At 46.1% G+C, this 19,474-nt stretch overlaps 1 protein-coding gene across 2 annotated transcripts in view; it reads right to left on the bottom strand.

Moving 5' to 3' along the window:
* Positions 1-1,656: 1,656 nt before the first annotated feature.
* The window catches only part of Gk5 (glycerol kinase 5), a 32,228-nt gene continuing 14,410 nt past the window's right edge, over positions 1,657-19,474 (bottom strand). For both annotated transcript variants that reach the window (XM_070005555.1, XM_070005554.1), the window contains exons 9-16: positions 19,346-19,406; positions 18,691-18,817; positions 15,865-15,969; positions 13,447-13,541; positions 12,426-12,529; positions 11,395-11,454; positions 10,483-10,616; positions 1,657-8,119 (exon numbers count right to left, since the gene is read on the bottom strand). In XM_070005555.1, coding sequence (XP_069861656.1) covers positions 7,971-8,119; positions 10,483-10,616; positions 11,395-11,454; positions 12,426-12,529; positions 13,447-13,541; positions 15,865-15,969; positions 18,691-18,817; positions 19,346-19,406 — 835 coding nt within the window. In that variant the 3' untranslated portion in view covers positions 1,657-7,970. The remainder of the gene's footprint in view (positions 8,120-10,482; positions 10,617-11,394; positions 11,455-12,425; positions 12,530-13,446; positions 13,542-15,864; positions 15,970-18,690; positions 18,818-19,345; positions 19,407-19,474) is intronic.

A 19,474-nucleotide genomic window follows, 5' to 3' on the forward strand; every position in this document is an offset into this window, starting at 1 on the left:
AACCAGAAATGGGTGCTGTGGCTTGAGCAGTAGCCTAGAGCACAAAGAGGTGCAAGCACTGAGTTCAAGCCCCAGAACCAGAAAAAAACAAAAACAAAACCAGAAACATAACTTAAAAGTAAATACCTTGTAACACCTTCCAATCTCACAGAGGAAAATAGGCAGTCCAGCTTTCAAATTTTCCATATACTAGGTTGATCTAGCTGTGAATTTCCATGACCTAATCAGGCCAAACTGGCAACAAAACAGTAAATGCTAATTTTATGGCAGGCCAAGAAATCCAGAATAAGGAGAACAGCTTGATGTTGAAGCCAAAACCAGAAACATCTCCAAAACAGAATAAACCCTTTCATTTTGCCACGAGGGAAGAGAATTTATGTGGATCAATTTCTCATTTTTCCCACTCAAAGGAATTCAGTTTGACAACTTGTACAAATAGTCGGCTTTGTCTTCCTTCTCACTCCCCATGAAGAGTTATGTCCTTTGAGATGGAAAATAACCCTTCCATTCTCTTCCATGCTAGAGAATAGATGTCTGAAATGTGATTGCACACACATTGATTCAGCACCTATTTAGTGCTGTGTGCCAAGAACTGGGTAAAACATTGCAAATGTAAACAGAAAAGAGCCCCAGAGCTCTGTTCAAGTGTTTGTTTTGTTATACTTGGAGCAATCCCCCCTCTATTACCACAACTAACCTACTACTGTTCCTTCTCATCTGAGCTTAAACGGTCTCAGAAAAACTTCCCTTGGCCTTCCCAGCTCCATACCCTTTCCTGTTCACCTGCGACATTCATTAGCCCTGTGAATACTCCCTTGGTCTCTGCATCCTGGGAGACTGAACCATGTCCTAAGGTGTACAGCCCTGCTGAAGATCATACCAGCACTGGGTGCTTGTGCCTCAATACCTGCTATCCAGGAAGCTGAGATATGAGGATCATGGTTCAAAGCTAGCCCAGACATTATCTCCAATTAGCCAGCAAAAAGCCACAAAGTGCAGCTGTGGCTCAAGAGGTAAAACACCAGCCTTGCAAAAAAAAAAGTCTAAGGGAAGATATGTGTCTGTGGCTCATGCCTGTCATCTTAGCAACTGAGGAGGCTGATATCTGAGGATCTCGGATTGAAGCCAGCCAGGGCTGGAAAGTGTGTGAGACACTTATCTCCAATTAAGTAATAAAAAGCCAAAAATGGTGCTGCAGTTCAAGTGGTAGAGCACTAATCTTGAGCACAAATGCTCAGGGATAATGCCCAAACCGAGTTTAAGCCCCAGAAGCAGCGCACACGCATGCACACACACACACACACACACACACACACACACACACAAAGTTGAGGGACAGTTTCCAAGTCCTGCGTTCAATGCCCAGGAATGGCTCACTTGAAAAATAAAATTATTGCTATAATCAAGCCAGCTCTGTTTCCACAATGCTAAATTGTGATTAGATGAATACTGAGTTAAAAAAAAAACCCACAGCAATAACAAAATCCCTTTCATCAACTATCTCAATGTTTATCATTTTTCAAATTTCCTATTACAAAAATTTATACCATAGGCAACCCACAGAATCAGGTATGGCGCAGGGATCTGACCAGATTATCTGACTGTATCTCCACCATTAAGTCACTGAATGTGCACAAACTCAAAGCAACAAATGAGACTCATAAAATTAAAATGGCTTTAATTGACCAACATACATAGATCATCATTCATTAATTCATTTGAGTTTCCCAAGTCATTTTAGATTGTAATTTTCAGGGGGACTTTTAAGAGTTTTTTAGGCTAATTTCATCATATTAGCATACCAAATTACCTCTGATTATTTATAATCTAAGTATTTTAAAGACAGTATAGTTCACAATGAGTTTTTCCCATCACAAAAAATACGCCCCACCCCTTTTTGTAATTTTCTTTGTGTAAGACTATAGAATATAAAAACCCACATTTATCTTGTGGTACAGCTATAATTGACATATGCTTATTTCTCTGGGGGAGAGAGAGAGAGAGAGAGAGAGAGAGAGAGAGAGTGTGTGTGTGTGTGTGTGTGTGTGTGTACAGGGGCTGGAACTCAGTGCCTAGACACTGACCCTTATCTTTTTCCCTCGGCTGGTGCTCTACCACTTAAGTCACAGCTCTACTTCTGGCCTTTTGGTGATTAAATGGAGATAACAGTCTCATGGACCTTCCTGCCTAGGCCTGCTTTAGATTGTGATCCTCAAATCTCAACTTCCTGAGTAGCTAAGATTACATGTGTGAGCCACTAGCACCAGGCTCTCTGGGACTTCCTCCCCCACCCCTACCCCCACCCCCACCCCTTTTTTGAGATGATGGAGATGGAACTGGGGACTTCATACACGCTAGCTCTCTACCACAGGCTGACCTTTCTAGTATACAGAAACCTAAGCAGGAAGTAGCACTGAATAAAAATACCCAGGTAAGCCAGGTGAAGAGGACACACCTATTATAAACCCAATACAGGGAGGTTGAGGCAGGAGGACCTTGTTTTTTTGTTTTTTTAAAAGAAAAACTAGGTAACATTTAAAAACAAATGTAAACATTAAACAGGCAAAGGGGGAAAATTCACATGCATATTAAAATATTTCCTTTGCTGTATATCCACAGATTTTTTAAAAAAAGTTATTGACCAGGTTTTCAATGATGACTAATGACACTGAGGATCAGAGAGACGAGATTACTTCTGATATAGAATATCAGATGCATACAAATTAGGATCTAAATTTAACACTTGCACAAATAGGAGAATATCTACTGTTCCAAGAAAATCGTTCTAAAACTTTACACATATGGGCTTATTTTACCCAAAGTAGCCTAGGAAGAGGATGACTGCACACAAGGTATCTGTACCCACATGATCTTCCGTGAAACAGGACCGTTGAAATGTCTTGTTGTTAGTACCACACTATGGACCAGCACAGGGACAAGAGAACTCTGCTCAGTACACTAGAAAATCCTGCTCACAACACTATATTTTGTCTCAATGAATCTGACAATTCCTACCTAATGAATTTTTTTTTTTTTTTTGCCAGTCCCGGGGCTTGAACTTGGAGCCTCGGCACTGCTCCTGAGCGTTGTCTCAAGGCTAGCACTCTATCACTTGAGCCACTGAGCAACTTCTGGTTTTTCTGTTTATGTGGTACTGAGAAATCGAACCCAGGGCTTCGTGCCTGTTAGGCAAGCACTCTACTACTAAGCCACCTTCCCAGCCCCCTTCCTGATGACTTCTGAAGTCTGAGCTGCACTTTGTGGGCATGGGAACTCAGGGCCTCAGTGTTCATCCCTGAGCCTTTCCCCTCAAGGCACCTCATACTCTACCACTTGAGCCACAGCTCCACTTCTGGCTTTTCAAATGGTTGGTTGGCATGTGTCACAGATTTTCCTGCCTGGTCTGGTTATGAACCATGATTTTTCAGATCTCAGCCTTCTAAGTAGCTAGGATTACAGGCCACTGGTGCCCGGCCTTCGCAGATTAAAAAATAATAATAATAAAAAGTTTAATGATGGCTCAGTTAGCAAACATTCCAACCAGCGGATGGACATGGACAGAAATGTCACTGAGGATGAGAGAGGGCAAAAGGCCTGTGTAAAGGTAAGGCACGGTGTCAGACATTAGGGCAACACAAACCAAAGGCTCTTACTAGATCCACTGAGAGCACACAGGCTGGTGGGGTTGGAGAGGAACCAGTTCCATCACAGTGCTGGGAGTGTAAAATGGTGTCGCCACCCTGGAAAAGCGTTTGGGAGTGGTGTGTGTGTGTGTGTGTGTGTGCAACAGCAGCACTAAGGCGTGAACTCTCAGGCCTGAACTTTAACACACACTGGCACTCTACCACTTGCACCACAAGCTTCACTTAGGGCCTGTTTGCTGGTGAATTAGGTAAGAATCTCACAAACTTTTCTACCCAGGCTGGTTGTGAATCAGGATCCTCAAATCTCAGCCTCCTGAGTAGTTAGGATTATGGGTGCAAGCCACCAGCACCCAGCCAGGCGGACACAAATATATTTGCAAATATAAACACTTTAAAAATCAAAGATGGGAGAATTCTAGCTCAAAACAATGTAGTCCTTCTCAAAAGGAAACAAAAACAGTTGTCCTTCCCAGAGATAAGGTGTTGCCTGCCAACAAATGAGGATGAGCAGCTTCTACAAGTCCAGTGTATGGCAGTGGATGGAGTTTCTGCTTTCAGGTAGCTTCCACTCTTCTTTGCTCAAAGATAAGGGAACCAACAAAGCAGCTAAGCGAGGGAGGGGAATGGGGGGGAGGGGAAGGACATGATCCAAGGAGTACAGTACCACACTAGCCAGCAAAGGACCAGAGTTCAAAACCACGTGACCTCGAAAAATAAACAAAGCAGCAAATCACAGAAGATCTGCAGAATATGCTAGCTCTACACGGAAGCCAGGTATCCACTAATTAAGATCACATAGATTGCAGGGGTGGGGCTAGAGCAGGTGGATAAAAAAAAATCTGAGGCAATTAATGGCTTGTAGCTGTGTAGAGCACTTGCCCAGCAAGCTCAAAAGTTTGGCTTTGATCCCCAGCATGGTCTATCTGTCTGTCTGTCTGTCTGTCTGACACACACACACACACACACACACACACACACACACACGATTTTCTCTTCTTTTCTTCATTAACCGGCACAGTAGAAACCCTGTTTAAGCAACCAGACTCAGAATGCATGGCATGGTGAGTCACAAAAAGATTTGAGGAATGAAAAGGTGGGTGCCGGTGGCTCACACCTGTCATCCTAGCTACTCAGGAGGCTGAGATCTGAAGATCGCGGTTCAAAGCCAGCCTGGGCAGAAAGTCCGTGAGACTCTTATCTCCAATAAACCACTAGAAAACTGAAAGTCGCATTGTGGCTCAAGTGGTAGAGTACTGGCCTTGAGCTGAAGAGCACAGGGACAGCATCAAGCCCAGAGTTCAAGCCCCACAACTGACAAAAAAAAAAAAATATTTGAAGAATGAGTGAGAGACGATTGGTACCATTTTAAGATGGACTGTAAAGCACACTCTCCTCACTGAGATTTCTCCAGAAAACACACCGGGTAGACCTCTAATGGGAAAACAAAACTTGAAGAGAAGGATTAGCACGTTATCTAAACGTTGTAAATGCTGGCATGTGTCATAAACAACTACCTACTCTACTACAACCAGAAGAACAAATGTCATTCACTGTATTTCTGATTCGGGTTAAAGCTGAGAAAAGATTTACTATACTATGCTGCTAAAAATGATCAGCTTCTAAATTCATAGAGGAAAAAAAAGCCACTGGATTATTGTTTTGGAAGAGGGCAGCACTGGGGGTGGAACCCAGGACTGCCGGGATTGCAGGCTCTGGTCTTTAATGAGACTATAAGAATATTAAAATAGAATAGCTTCTATGAGAACTTTGATAGAAAAGATTTAGTTGACTAGAGCTTGGTAGAATTTGAAAAAGAATGAAAAAATCCTGACTTATAGCAAACACAACTACCTTTGTTTAACGAGCTATTTCCAAATCTTAAAGGAGTTAATGATACACTGCTACAAGGCCTCCCTAAATAACGTGTGTGTGTGTGTGTGTGTGTGTGTGTGTGTGTGTGTGTGTACACACCCTGGAGCTTTCTGCAAAAGGTTAGTGCTCTATTACTTGACCCACAGCTCCTTTTTTTTTTTTTTTTTTTTTGGTTAATTGGAGTCTCACAGACTTTCCTGATTGGCTGACTTTGAAGCATGATCCTCAGATCTCAGCCTCCCTGGTAGCTAGGAAGACAACCCATACCTGTCTCAAAAACATTTTTAACTATTGAAGAAGACCCTAAAATAGAATTTTTGACTAAAATAGAATTTGCAAAGATGCAACTTAACCTTCAGTCCTCTCCTGTGTGATTCTGGAGGGACAAGGTGGCAGTGGTGCAGACTTCAAATGTGCGTTTATTATATTTTAATCAGAACAGCCCTGTCTCATAATAGCTAGTTAGGACTTGCAGTAATTAATCTTTTTTTTTTTTTTTTTGCCAGTCCTGGGGCTTGAACTCAGGGCCTGGGCACTGTCCCTGATCTTCTTTTGCTCTAGGCTATCACTCTTACCACTTGAGCCACAGCACCACTTCCGGCCTTTCCTATTAACGTAGTTCTGAGGAATCCAACCCAGGGCTTCATGCATGCTAGGCAAGCATTCTACCACTGAGCCACATTTCCAGCTGCGGTGATCAATCTTGACCAATAGTGAAATGAATTCATTCATTCACCCATTCTTTCATTCATGAAACTGCAAACCCAGTGTAGGAAGATGAGAGCGAGACCTTGAGAACCGGTACTGGAGCAAGATGAGCAGCTTGAGGAAAGGTCGCAGCTGGCCAGGAAGCTGCTCTACCACCCATACCACACCTCTGCCTCTCTAGTCTGCTGAGCAGAACACACATCTCAGAGACAGAGACCGGCAAACCTCCTACTCACGCCCAAGAGAGACACACCTCCAACCAAGGCAGCTCTTAAGTCAACTACTAAATCAGGCCACTTTGTTCCAATGAAGCCGCTATCAACTAGGCACTTGAAACAAAGAGACATTCATGCAAGTATCTCAACAATGGAGCAGGATAAAGAACAGGGAAAGAAAGGCAGGATTTATACCCATGACCTGCATTTTGTAAAAAAGAAAGAAAGAAAAAGAATGCTGTACTTGAGATGGAAGTTTTGTGTTTCTTCTTTTTTTGCTAGTCTTGGGGTTATGTGGTACTAAGGAATTGAACCCAGGGCCTCAGGCATGCAAGGCAAGCAATCTACTACTGGGCCACTTTCCCAGCCCAACTAGAAGTTTTTGAAAGAATGGGACCTGGGCCTGGAACCCAGGACCTCCTGGAATGCTGGGCCAGCATTTGCTATAGTCACAGCCCAGCCCAAGAAATACTACTTGAAAAGGAAACAATGTTTTGGGGTTGTTTTTTTTTCTGATTCTGTCACAGGGTTCAGCATTCTGGCTCATGGCAGAAATTCCAGCACTTGAGAGGCTGAGGTGAGAGAATGAAGAGTTCAAGGATAGCTTGAGCTCCAGAGCAAGAACCTTGTCACACACACACACACACACACACACACACACACACACACACACACACACACACACACACACACACACACACACACACACACACACACACACACACACACACACAAAACAAAGATAAGCATCCTCTGTCTGTAACAGAGGATGCCCTCTGTGGCCCAGGTTGGCCTACAACTCTTAATCCTCCTAGAGTACTGCGGTATTACAGGAGTGCGTGATCACAGCAGCCCTTAACATGCTGTGTAGTAACAAAACTAAAATGAACTACAATTAGGTTCTCAGTGTTTTTCAACATATAACAAATGCTTAGATTTGAGCTGCAAGAGTCAGAATTAAGGCAGTATCTTTATGCTCACAAAAAGCAAGCACTGGCTATCAAATAAGCTTATCTGGCACATACTGGGTCATTTTTGGATGGGACATAGAAACATTATGGCTTTACACATACTAATAATTTAAAATTATACATTTTTCTCACTTATCCTCTTTTTAGTTATATGGATTTCAAATAGCCCACTTAAAGAATTCAAGAAATACTTTTTGCATCATTTCAGAACAAAATGTGACCAGTGCTTGACCCAGAACACTTACGCTCTCAGAGGGATTAGCCTACACAAAACCAGAGGAGGACTCACACTGTGAAAATACAGTTGGAAATGGCTGATGGTCCTTTGGGGTAGGCTAGAAAACAGAAGACAAAATCTTGAGGTATTCTGCCTTATAATTTCATCAAGATTTGGGTTTAAAAAGAGATGGGTTTTTGTTGTTGGCAACTGTTTAAGAGTAGGCTGTGAAGCCCATTTTAAATGTGGTCCTCCATTGGGGTGGGAATCCCTGAGCGGTGGCGGCTCATTGGCTTATCAGCCCGTCCATCATCCATCCTTATCCCTCCTGGGGCGCTGAGCACTACATGTTGGTATACCAGTTCATGGAGCGCTTCACGGCCTTCACCCAGTTTTCCATGTGCAGTGCATACTCTTGGCATTTCTTCTGTGGCCTGAAAACCATCTCACTTTTTCTCAGCTTCTGCAGTTCCTCCTTGTCATTCCAAAACCCTGAGTATGAAAAGATGAGTCTCAGGTCTTGAAGACAAAGAGTCCGTAAAATTTATTCAAAAAAACTTCCATGAGCTGTGCCAAGAACAAATCCTGTTCTGAGACACAAACCGCAGAGATTGTGTTGCTTCTGAATTGTGCTGGATTGGAATAAACACCAGGATTCTAAAATTTGGTTTCTAACTTTTAGTTTTTGTGGATTTATTTTATGTGTGTCAGTACCACAGCCTGAACTCAGGGCTCTTCCCACTTGCTTGGCCCTTAATCTTATGAGTCATGCCTCCAGCCTGGCTTTTTGTTTGTTACTTGGAAATGGGGTCTTGCAGAATTTTCTGCCTGACTTCAAATCAAACTTTTCCACATCTCAGCCTCCCAAGTAGCTAGGATTACAGGTGTGAGCCACCAGTCCCTGGAACCAGCTGTGCTTTTTGCTAGTCATTTGGAGATGGGTCTTACACAGTTTTCTGCTTGGGCTGGCTTTGAAACTCTATCTTTCAGGTTTCAGCCTACTGAGTAGCTAGGATTATGACATGAGTCACTGGTGCCGGGCTTTACTTTTATACTAGAGGGAAATGGCACATCTTTTTTTTTTTTTTTTTTTTTTGTCAGTAGTGGGAGTTGAACTCTGGGCCCGGGCACCAACCCTGAGCTCTTCAGCTCAAAGCTAGCGCTCTACCACTTGAGCCACAGTGCCACTTCTATTTTTTTTTGAGTGGTTATTTGGAGATAAGAATCTCACGGGGACTTTCCCGCCCAAGCTGGCCTTGAACCTCGATCCTCAGATCTCAGCCTCCCGAGTAGCTAGGATTACAGGTGTGAGCTACTGGCACCTAGCTGGCACATCTTAAAGCAATTACATCTGCCATTTAATTTCATGACTTGCTATTTAAGAAAATTCAGGAACCAGGAAGTAGCATTTTTTTTCTTATTTATCTTTGTGCCAGTATCAGGCTTGAATTCAGGGCCTAGATATTGTTCTATAGATTTTTACCTCAAGGCAGGCACTCTACCACTTGAACCAGGGCTCCACTATTGGCTTTTTGGTAGTTAATTGGAGATGAAGAGTCTCACACACCTTTCTTCCCAGGCTGGCTTTAAACTAGTATCCTCTCAGTATCTTGAGTAGAGAGGATGCATTTTTCATATTTGTGGTACTGGGGATCTGCATGTATTAAGCAGGCATCCTATCACAGAGCCACATCCCCAGCTACATTTTCTTTTTTCTTTTTTTTTTTTGGTTGTTCTTGGGGCTTGAACTCTGGGCCTTTGTACTGTCCCTCGGCTCTACAGCTCAAGGCGAGCGCTCAACCATTTGAGCCACACCTGAGAGGCTCTAGCTTTTTGCTGGTTAATTGGAGATGGCTGACTTCAAACTGCAATCCTCAGATCTCAGCCTCTGAGCAGCTAAGATCAGGGAACAAGTCAACCATGCCTAGCTTGAAAATTAATTTTTTTAAGTCTTAACTTCTGGAATTTATTTATGTTTCACCTTACTAAATGTGTATAGGAACCAGTTTCAAAGCAAATTTAGGAAATCCAGAAGAAATACACAGTGCCCTTTTCTCTCAGGTCTATTATCCCTTTCACAACTGGACAACAGCTGTCTCTCTTAAGAAACCTCTAGCATTTCTTGGATACCACTGTATTCCCAGGTTTATCATGCAAATCTATCCTTTTACATGTCTAATCCCACTTAGGTGAGGAAAAACAGCTTTTACCTGTTCATTCCAGCAGTGACTATCACATAATAGCTGCTCAACAAATGTGGATAAACAAATGAGCGTTTTCCAAAGCCAACAATGAGCCTACTGACCATTTTCTCTTCTTTACCAAACAGCTCCACTCCTCTGAGCGATTGATTCTTCCACCAGACGGTTCAACTTCAGGGCCTCCATGTCTGCTTCATTTCTACACCGCCTCATTTTAGCAAGAATTCCAACCAGAAACTCCATTCCTCAATATCTGATTACCCATCAACCCTCAGGAGATACTGGAAGACAGGAGCTGCCTTCAGCAAAAATCCTGTTAGGTTGCTCCTGAGTGACTAGGATTGCAGGCATTTTCAACCTATCATTAAACAATTCCTTTCTTCCACAGTGTGTACCCAGCAAGTGGACCAACCACGCTGTTGCTAGAATGGAATGCTCTCAGGTCCAGCTTCTTGCTGAAGGCAGGAAGTAGAGCTGGGAAAGGTACCCCTAGCTCCACCGGCAGCAGAGGCCAGAGGGGACCTGGCAATCAACACACCGCTAAGTATGGACCTTGATGGCTCTGACCCTCTCTGTAATTTTCTGAGTGGAGAGGACAGACGCAATCATGCAGTTTGCAAGAGTTCTCACTTATATGAAATCGCCCACACCTACCCACAGCGAGGCCAGCCAAAGAAGCTGCGCCTAGGCAGGACATATCGAAGTCGGTGGGTCTGTCGATATTCTCATTGATCAGGTCTGACGTCATCTGCATGACAAATCCGTTCTTACAAACGCCTCCATCCGCCCTGTGGGGAGCAGGTGTGTGGGTAAGTGACTACTGCTGAAGTTCTGCTTTCCCCTGCTGCTGCTTGGTCTTTGGTAGATTTAATTCCTTTCCATGCTGAGGACTGAGCCCAAGGCTTGCAGCGTGCCAAGCACAAGGGCCTACCCACTGGGCCATGCCTCCCCTCAAGCCAACTGAATTTTTTGTTTTTGTGCCAAACTGGGGGTTGAACTCTGGGGCTGGGCACTGTTCCTGAGCTTTTGGGCTCAAGGCTAGTGCTCTACCACTTGAGCCACTTCCAGATTTTTGGCGGTTAACTGGAGCTTAGAGTTGCCTAAACTTTCCTGCCTGGGATGGCTTTGAACCATGACCCTCAGATCGCAACCTCATGAGTAGCTGGGGTTACAGGTGAGAGCCCAGCCCAGCCTTTTTAATCTCCCAAACCATATCCTTTAGCACTGACCTGGGGACCAGGTGCTATTGGGATATATCCAAACATGTTTTTCCCTTGTTCTGGCCATCACTTTTCCCAAATGATCTATCTTACTGGGGACTAGTTCATATTCTATTTGCGGTGGGAGTTGGCGGGGGGGGCGTGGTAGGGCAAGTGTTCGCATGCGCGTGGCTGAGACGTGCCCTCTGCAGTGAAGGGGCTGTGTGAACACGCGTGAGCACATGCATGTGGGGGACGCACGTGCCTGGAGGGCACGTGTGCGCGAGGCGGTGCATGCCTGTGAGGGAGGCACGCACGCATGGGGGAGGGGCATGCCCACGCAGGGACAGGGGCACACATACAGTACCGGATGGTGGTGACCGGGATGTCGATCTCCTTCTGCATCAGCTCGTACAGCTGCTTGTTTCTGGTTAGGAACCGGGTAGGAGAGAGCGAGGCGGAGGTTGAGGTGTGGGATTATGAGCCAGTGAACCCCCCCTCCCCCGTGCAGACAGCACACACTGAAGGTGTAAAACCAGCATGCTGGGGGGAGGGGGAGGCCGGGGCGCTGCAGGGGGACCAGAGAGAATCTGTGACAGAACTTCACCTGCACGCATAGAAATACAAAACTAAAATCTGAACTGGGAAGGTGGCTCAGTGGTAGAGCGCTTGCCTGGCATGCATGAGGCCCTGGGTTTGATACTTCAGCACCACATAAGCAGAAAAAAGCCGGAAGTGGCGCTGTGGCTCAAGTGTAGAGCACTAGCCTTGAGCTGAAGAGCTGAGGGACAGCGCCCAGGCCCAGAGTTCAAGTCCCATGACCGACAAAAGAAAAATTAAAAAATAGAATCTAAATTGTTTTGTATGCGCCTTGAACTCAGGGCCTGGGTGATATCCCTGAGCTTTTCTGCTTAGCACTAGCATTCAACAGCTTGAGCCATAGAACCAATCCTGGCCTTTTCTGAGTGGTTTACTGAAAATAAGCATCTCATGATCTTTCCTGCCTGGGGTGACTTCCAACAGTGATCCTCAGATCTCAGCCTCCTGAACAGCTGGGATTACAGGTATGAGCCACCAGTGCCAGCCAGAGTTTGGTTTACTCTCTGCAATCTGGGGACAGAAATGGAGTATCTCTAGTGTGCCAAGCACAAGCTCTCTCCCTGAGCTATGGCCCTGAATATTTTCACAAATCATTCAATATTCAGACAGCCAAATCTAAGTGACACAGTCCTGTGAAATAGGACAGCAATACAGAATGCCTTAGCATGTGTGTGTACTGATGTGCTGTGTGTACTGAACTGAATGTATAAATAATTTAGTTGCTACTAAGACATTTTCAATGTGAAAGCAAGTGGACAGCAGCATGGGCAGGGGTGTGTTCAGGCAGGAACTGCTTACCTGTATGCTATGGACTCCAGAATGGCACGGACAAGATGGTATTTGCTGGTAGAAGGCTTCAGGCCCATGAAGGCTGCACATGCACAGGGGTCGTTTAAGGGAGCCTAGAGGAGAGGCGAAAGCAGCTCATTAAAGCTCCGTGACAGCAGCAGAGGAGGACTGAAGAATACAACAATGGGCTCAGAAGCTGACCCATAGTAAAACAATCTTAAAACAAGATTGCAGACTACAGATTTTGCTAAGCAGGAGGTGGCGACTCGTGGTTGGCTCTCCAACCATAGATCCCAGGTTTTGCTCTGCAAACCACAGATGCTGCTGGAGCAAAGCACCGTTGTCACGGCAGGACGGCCTGGCCCAGGCCGAGCCTCCAGTGCTGCTCTCACTGGCCCTGGAGCTCGGCCAGTATACTTTGTCAGTGGGTTTCCTTGAGAAGTTGAGGCTACTAGACTTCAAGGTGCTACCCCACATTAGTATTACTCAAGGCTGTCACAGTACCTTGAAAAGCATTATTCAATACTAGGACCAGGGCCAGGAATGTGGCTCAGTGGTAGAGTGCTTGCCTAGTGTGCATGAAGCCCTGGGTTCGATTCCTCAATACCACATAAACAGAAAAAGCCGGAAATGGGACTGTAGTTCAAGTGGTAGAGTGCTAGCCTTGAGCAAAAGAAGCTCAGGGACAGTGTCCAGGCCCTGAGTTCAGTCCCCAGGACTGGCAAAAAAGAAAAAAGAAAAACAAAACCTGGGACCATCGACTTTTTTTTTCCCTTGGTTCTGGAGCTTGAATTCAGGGCCTAGGCACTGTCCCTAGGCTTCTTTTGCTCAAAGCTGTTGTACCACTTGAGCCCCAGATCCACTTCTGGCTTTTTTGGTAGTGAAGATTAAGCATCACAGAGACTTTTCTGTTCCAGGCTGGCTTTGAACTGTGATCCTCAGCTCTCAGCTTCCTGAGTAGCTAGGATGACAGGCGTGAGCCACCAGCGCCCAGCCACCAACCAACCTTAAAAACAAAACAAAAAAATACCTGTAATCCACTAAAGGAAGGGACAAAATAAACTCCTTCTGAATCTTCCAAACTTTTGGCCATTTTTTCCGTTTCAGCAGCATCTGTGAAAAGATCTGCAAAAACAAACACACAAACCACCACAAAACCCTAAAACAAAGCCAAGGGTTGGGGAGGGACAAAGGGACTGAACGTTACACAGCTAGTATGTGCTGCACGTGTGCCTTATGCACTGGCTGTCACCACTCTAAGGGGCCACACGGGGTCACTGGCCTGCTCGGAGATCTCACACTGGCAGGGACAGTGAAGGCCCGGCACATGCACACCGCATGCAGCGGGCTTTCCTTGTGTGTTCAGTCAAGTCTGGACTGCTTAAAGAATCGGTTCTGGGGCTGGGAAAGTGGCTCAGTGGTAGAGCGCTTGCCTTGCATGCTTGAGGCCCTGGGTTCAATTCCTCAGCACCACATAAGCAAAAAGAAAAAAAAAAGCCAGAAGTGGTGCTGTGGCTCAAGTGGTAGAGCGCTAGCCTTGAGCTGAAGAGCTGAGGGACAGCGCCCAGGCCCAGAGTTCAGGCCCCATGACCGGACCCAAAAAAACAACAACAAAAAAAGAATCGGTTCTAAGCCAGGTGCTGGTGGCTCATCCCAGCTACTCAGGAGGCTGAGATCTGAGGATCGAGGTTCAAAGCCAGCCCAGGCAGAAAAGTCCCTGTGAGACTCTTATCTCCAATGAAACCACTAGAAAAATTTAGAAGTGGAGCTGTGGCTCAAGTGGTAGAGCACCAACCTTGAGCAAAAGAGTTCAGGGACAGTGCCCAGGCCCTGAGTTCAAGCCCCACAACTGACCAGAAAAAAAAAAAAAAAAAGAATTGATTCTAGCTGGGTCCTGGTGTTTCTGTAATTCTTGCTACTCAGTTAGGAGGCTGAGATCTGAGGTTTGAGGTTCAAGGTTAGCAGGACAAGGAAAGCTTGTGAGACTCCTATCTCTGATTAGCTACCAAAAAGCTGCAAGGAGAGCTGTGCCTTAAGCGGTAGAGTGCCAGCTTTGAGTGGAAATGCTAAGGGACAGTGCTCAGGACTTGAGTTCAAGCTCTAGTAAACTGACAAATAAACAAATCCTTTCCTCTGATAAGGGAACCTTTGTCTCTAGGGAGGGTACCTAGAGAAAACATCAACAGGAATTATGGGTAACTCCAAGTGTGTACTCACACACAAGTCTCTGAGGACTGGGTGGAGCTGGAGAGGTGACATGTAGCAGTTAAAACTGCTGCGAAGGAGATGATGTGTGAGACCTGGCAGCTGGACGACAGCAGAGGTGAGATCCTTCCAAGTCCCTCAGCCAGGTCCTGCTGCTTCCTGCTCCGGCCTCTGCCCCTCCACCAGCTGCCTCCATCTCCCCCCAACCTTCTCTCTCGCCCCCCACCCCACCTCTCTCCTTTCCTCAGGGTTCAGCTGACATGACACTCAAGACTAAACCTCATCCTTCCTTTGTAAGTCAGTTAGGAATTCTGCTGGTCTCCTTTTCTTCCTCTTCCTTCTCCTCTTCCTCCTCCTCCTCCTCCTCTTCTTCTTCGTCTCCCCCCATCAGTTGTAGGGCTTGGACTTGGGGCCTGGGCGCTGTCCCTGAACTCTTTCGCTCAAGGCAAGAGCTCTATCACTTTGATCCACAGCACCACTCCCAGTTTCCTAGTTTACTGGAGACAAGAGTCTCGCAGACTTTCCTGCCCGGGCTGGCTTTGAACTGTGATCCTCAGATCTCAGCCTCCTGAGTAGCTAGGATGACAGGCACGAGCTACCAGGGCTGGCCTCCTTTTCTTTTTCTTTTTTTCTTTTTTTTTGGTTGGCTGTGGGGCTTGAATTCTGGGCCTGGGTGCTGTCCCTCAGCCCTTCACCTCAAGGCGAGCGCTCTACCACTTGAGCTATAGCGCCACTTCCGGTTTTCTGGTGGTTTATTGGAGATAGGAGTCTCATGGTCTCTCCTGCCCGGGCTGGCTTTGAACCCCGATCCTCAGATCTCAGCCTCCTGAGTAGCTAGGATTACAGGCGTGAGCCACCAGCGCCCGGCTCTCCTTTTCTTTTTCTAAGAGGAGGTATTGCTGTTTGCCAAGACGACATCAGTCGTGAGTGGCTCAAACCTTTTATACTTTGTTTTATTACATGCTTTTTAAAAAAATTCTCATCTTTTATTTGAAGAATCCATTCAATGTATACTGATGTACAATCATGTGACATACGAGTTCTTTTTTTGTTGTTGTTTTTGTTTGGTTTGGGTAGCACCTAGGTTTGAACTCAGATAACCCTGAACCAGTTACAAGACCTGCCCCATTGGGGGCCCCTGCTCCCAATGAGAAGCTCCGCCCTTACCGATGGGCCCGCCTCCAGCCCCTCCAGTTGAATGCTTTAAGTGTGGCCTGTGAAAGTCACTTAAGGGAGGACTTACCTAACTTCTGAGCCCACAGTATGGCGGTGCCCGTGTCCCCCGCATTGCCTTCGGCTAAGCACACAATTTCTTGTCCAATCTTCCACCCAACCAATGGATAAAAGCCTTAGAATGCAAGCAAACAGTGTTCGTCAGAAATACACGTCTCACAATTGTGTATGACACAATTACTTGAACATAGATAAAAAATAAATCTCAAAGTACCTATGAAATCAGAATACCTGAGTTCGAATCCTAGACCTCTTAACATTATAAGCAATGATCTTTTCTTTTTGGTAGCAATGGAATTTGAATTTAGTCTCTCCAATACTTAGTCCTTTTTGCTTTAGGTATTTGTGTTTATGTGCCAGTCCTGGGGCTTGAATTTGGGGACTGGGGGCTGTCCCTGAGCTTCTGTGCTCTAGGCTAGCACTCTACCACTTGAGCCACAGCTCTAATTTTGGTTCTTTTTTTTTTTTTTTTTTTGTCAGTCATGGGGCTTGAACTCTGGGCCTGGGCGCCATCCCTCAGCTCTTCAGCTCAAGGCGAGCGCTCTACCATTTGAGCCACAGCGCCACTTCCCGTTTTCTGGGTGGTTTATTGGAGATCAGAGTCTCACAGACTTTCCTGCCGGGGCTGGCTTTGAACCGCTATCCTCAGATCTCAGCCTCCACAGTAGCTAGGATGACAGGCGGGAGCCACCAGCACCGGCACCTGGCAAATTTCAGCTCTTTTAGGTATTTTTTGGATCAAGTGCTGGAGTTTGCTCAGGGTCACCCTTGGATTACCGTGCTCCCAGGCGTTGGGATTAGCAGCATGCAATAGCATCTCAGGCTTACTGAGTGAGACTGGGGCCTGGCTAGCTTGTTTCCTGAGCTGGCCTCAACCATGATCCTCCCAAGCAGTTGAGATTACAGCTGAGAGCCATCATGCCCGGCCACCAGCTCTGACTCCTAAGCTCTTAGCCTCCATTTCCTCCTCTAGGAAGCTGTGGGAGTGGGCTAAGGCAGCACATGAAGAGAACTCCGCACAGGGCCCAGCTTAAAAAGAAGCAATAAATACCACTTAGTGGTATTTATTAGGCCAATGGTCTGCTACTGAGCTCCATCCCCGCCCTGAACATCAGTATAAGTAGGACGCATCAAGGTCTCTATAGACGCGTGGCAGCAGGTATTCCTAAGAACTGAGGTTACCCTGACACTGGCTCCCTAGAGAACTGTGTCATCCTGTTGATCTTGCTTCCCAACTCCTCGGCAGAAATGCCTGTAAAACAGTGATCAGTGTGTTCTAACTTCCGTTTTCCCAACAACTGGAATAAAGGAAAAAACAAAACAAAAAACGTAAAACTGGCTGGGCACCGACGGCTTGTGCCTGTAACCCTAGCTAGCTACCGGGGAGGCAGGAGGCGGATGATGGGGAAGATCACAGTTTGAGGCCAGTCTGGACAGAAAAGCCCCTAAGACTCCCTTCTCCGAGGAGGAAGCTGGGTGTGGTGGTGCATGCCTGTAATCCCAGCGAGTTTGGGAAGTGTAAAGTAGGTGGATTGTGGCTTGAGCCTCCATCTAGGTAGGAAATGAGACCACATCTCAAATATAACCAGCGGAAAAAAAAGGCTGGAGGCTCAACAGTATCACGTCTGCCAAGCAAGGGCCCTGTCCTGAGGTCAAAACATCAGTCAGGCTGTCAAAACAGAAATAATAGTAGAAAGAATTTATAGCACTAGGACCTACCACGTTCCCAGGATTCAGTTCCACAAGGGGGTCTCCAATAGAGACAGTAAATCTTAGCAGTTTCATTAAGACCCTAAAAATGATTCGGCTTACTAGTTGGCTATCCTAGCTACTGGAGAGGTTAGTGAGATCTGAAGATCATGCTGCAAATTCAGCCTAGACAGACAACTCTAAGAGACTCTTATCTCCAATTAACAGGCAGAAATACACATTGGGAGGTGTGTCTTAAGTGGTAGAGTGTCAGTCATGAGTAAGAAAGCCAGGCCAGAGCAAGAGGCTCTGAGTTCAGCCCTAGTACTAGCATAAAAAACAAAGGGAAAAGAGAAAGAGAAAGGGGGGGGGGGGACTTTACTTCCTAGTTTAAATTGCTCTGTGGCTACCTGTGGCTACAGGTCATGTCTACTTTTTGTGTCTCAGTGCCAGATAGACAAAAGATAAAGAAAAAATAAAGGAAATGAAAGGGTTAGGAAAGGGAAAAAATTAAGGCTTGAACACGTCTCAGTGATAAAGTATTTGTCTATTATGTACAAGGCCCTGGATTCCATCCCTAGCACTACAAAAACAAACAAAAAAACCCAACATGTTATACAGATAAATATCTGGGAAGCTAATAAAAATACCCTAATCCTTCTGATCTTTTTCTATCGTTTCCTCTGTGTGTGTGTGTGTGTGTGTGTGTGCGCGCGTGTGTATGTGTGTGTTGTGTGTGCGTGCCTGTGCATACCAGTTTTGGGGCTTGAACTCAGGGCCTGGGCGCTATCTCTGACCATTTCAGCTCAAAGCTAGCACTCTACCACTTGAGCCACAGTTCCACTTCAGCTTTTTTGGCGGTTCATTGGTGGTGACAGTCTCACAGACTTTCCTGCCTGGGCTGGCTGGCTTTGAACTGAGAGCCTCAGATCTCAGCCTTCTGAGTAGTTAGGATGACAGGAATGAGCCACTGGCACATGGCTTCCTTTCAGTGCTGTTAATCTGATCCTTTTAATGTAAAGGAAAAAAGTAGAAACCGTCTCTAAGAATAGGATGAGAACGAGATGGGGAGATGCCGTCAGGAAATGGCGCGCAGAGGCGGACGGGAAAGAGCGGCATTTCACGTAGCAACAAGCCACCGCCTCACCTCCCAGCGTGTGCTGCGGGCGGTTTCCAGTGTTGATGTCCAAGAACGTCCCCGTGCCCATGGTGAGCTTCACGTCCCCCCGGTGGAAACAGCACTCCCCGAACATGGCCGCCTGCTGGTCGCCCACCTGCGGAGTGCTCTCGTGAAGCCAGCACCCAGACAGTCCCTCCCTCCCTGCCCACCCGTTCCCTGGCCTGCGGCTTCCCTTTGTTTGGGGATTTGGAGACCGGGTCTCAGGATGGAGTCCGGGTTGACCTCAAGAACATCATCCTCCTGCCTCAGTCTTCCAAGAGCTGGGATTACAGGCATTTGCTACCATGCCAAGCCTTGCATAGAGTGTGTGTGTGTGTGTGTGTGTGTGTGTGTGCGTGCGTGTGCGTGTGTGTAGGTTGAAATGGTTCTGAAGAGTTGTGGTAGAAGATTGGCCAGATGGTATTTCTGGTTATGTCCAGGATCCCTAAATAAGGGAGAGAAAATGCTATGGGATTCAATTTCCGTCCTTTAACAAATGCTGGGGATTGTACCCAGACCAGCACCTACCATGTAGCTACACTCTTTAATTCTGGTCTGCCGAGTACTTCTTGCTCCTCTGAAAGCTAGTCCCTATTGTTCAGTGTTTGTGATGCCCCAGGAGACCCTCAAGCCTTCTACGTACCAAGGCAGTTATTGGGATGGGAACACCAAATATCTCTTCATCCACGGATCCAAAATGGTAGCTTCAAGGAAGATGGACTGAAGCGTTAGTTTATAGCTCTGGAGGATTCAATCCCAACCTCAGCCCCTC

The sequence above is a fragment of the Dipodomys merriami genome, unplaced genomic scaffold (assembly GCF_024711535.1).
Source record: "Dipodomys merriami isolate MVZ:Mamm:240054 unplaced genomic scaffold, mDipMer1.0.p SCAF_68, whole genome shotgun sequence".
Lineage (NCBI taxonomy): Eukaryota > Metazoa > Chordata > Mammalia > Rodentia > Heteromyidae > Dipodomys > Dipodomys merriami.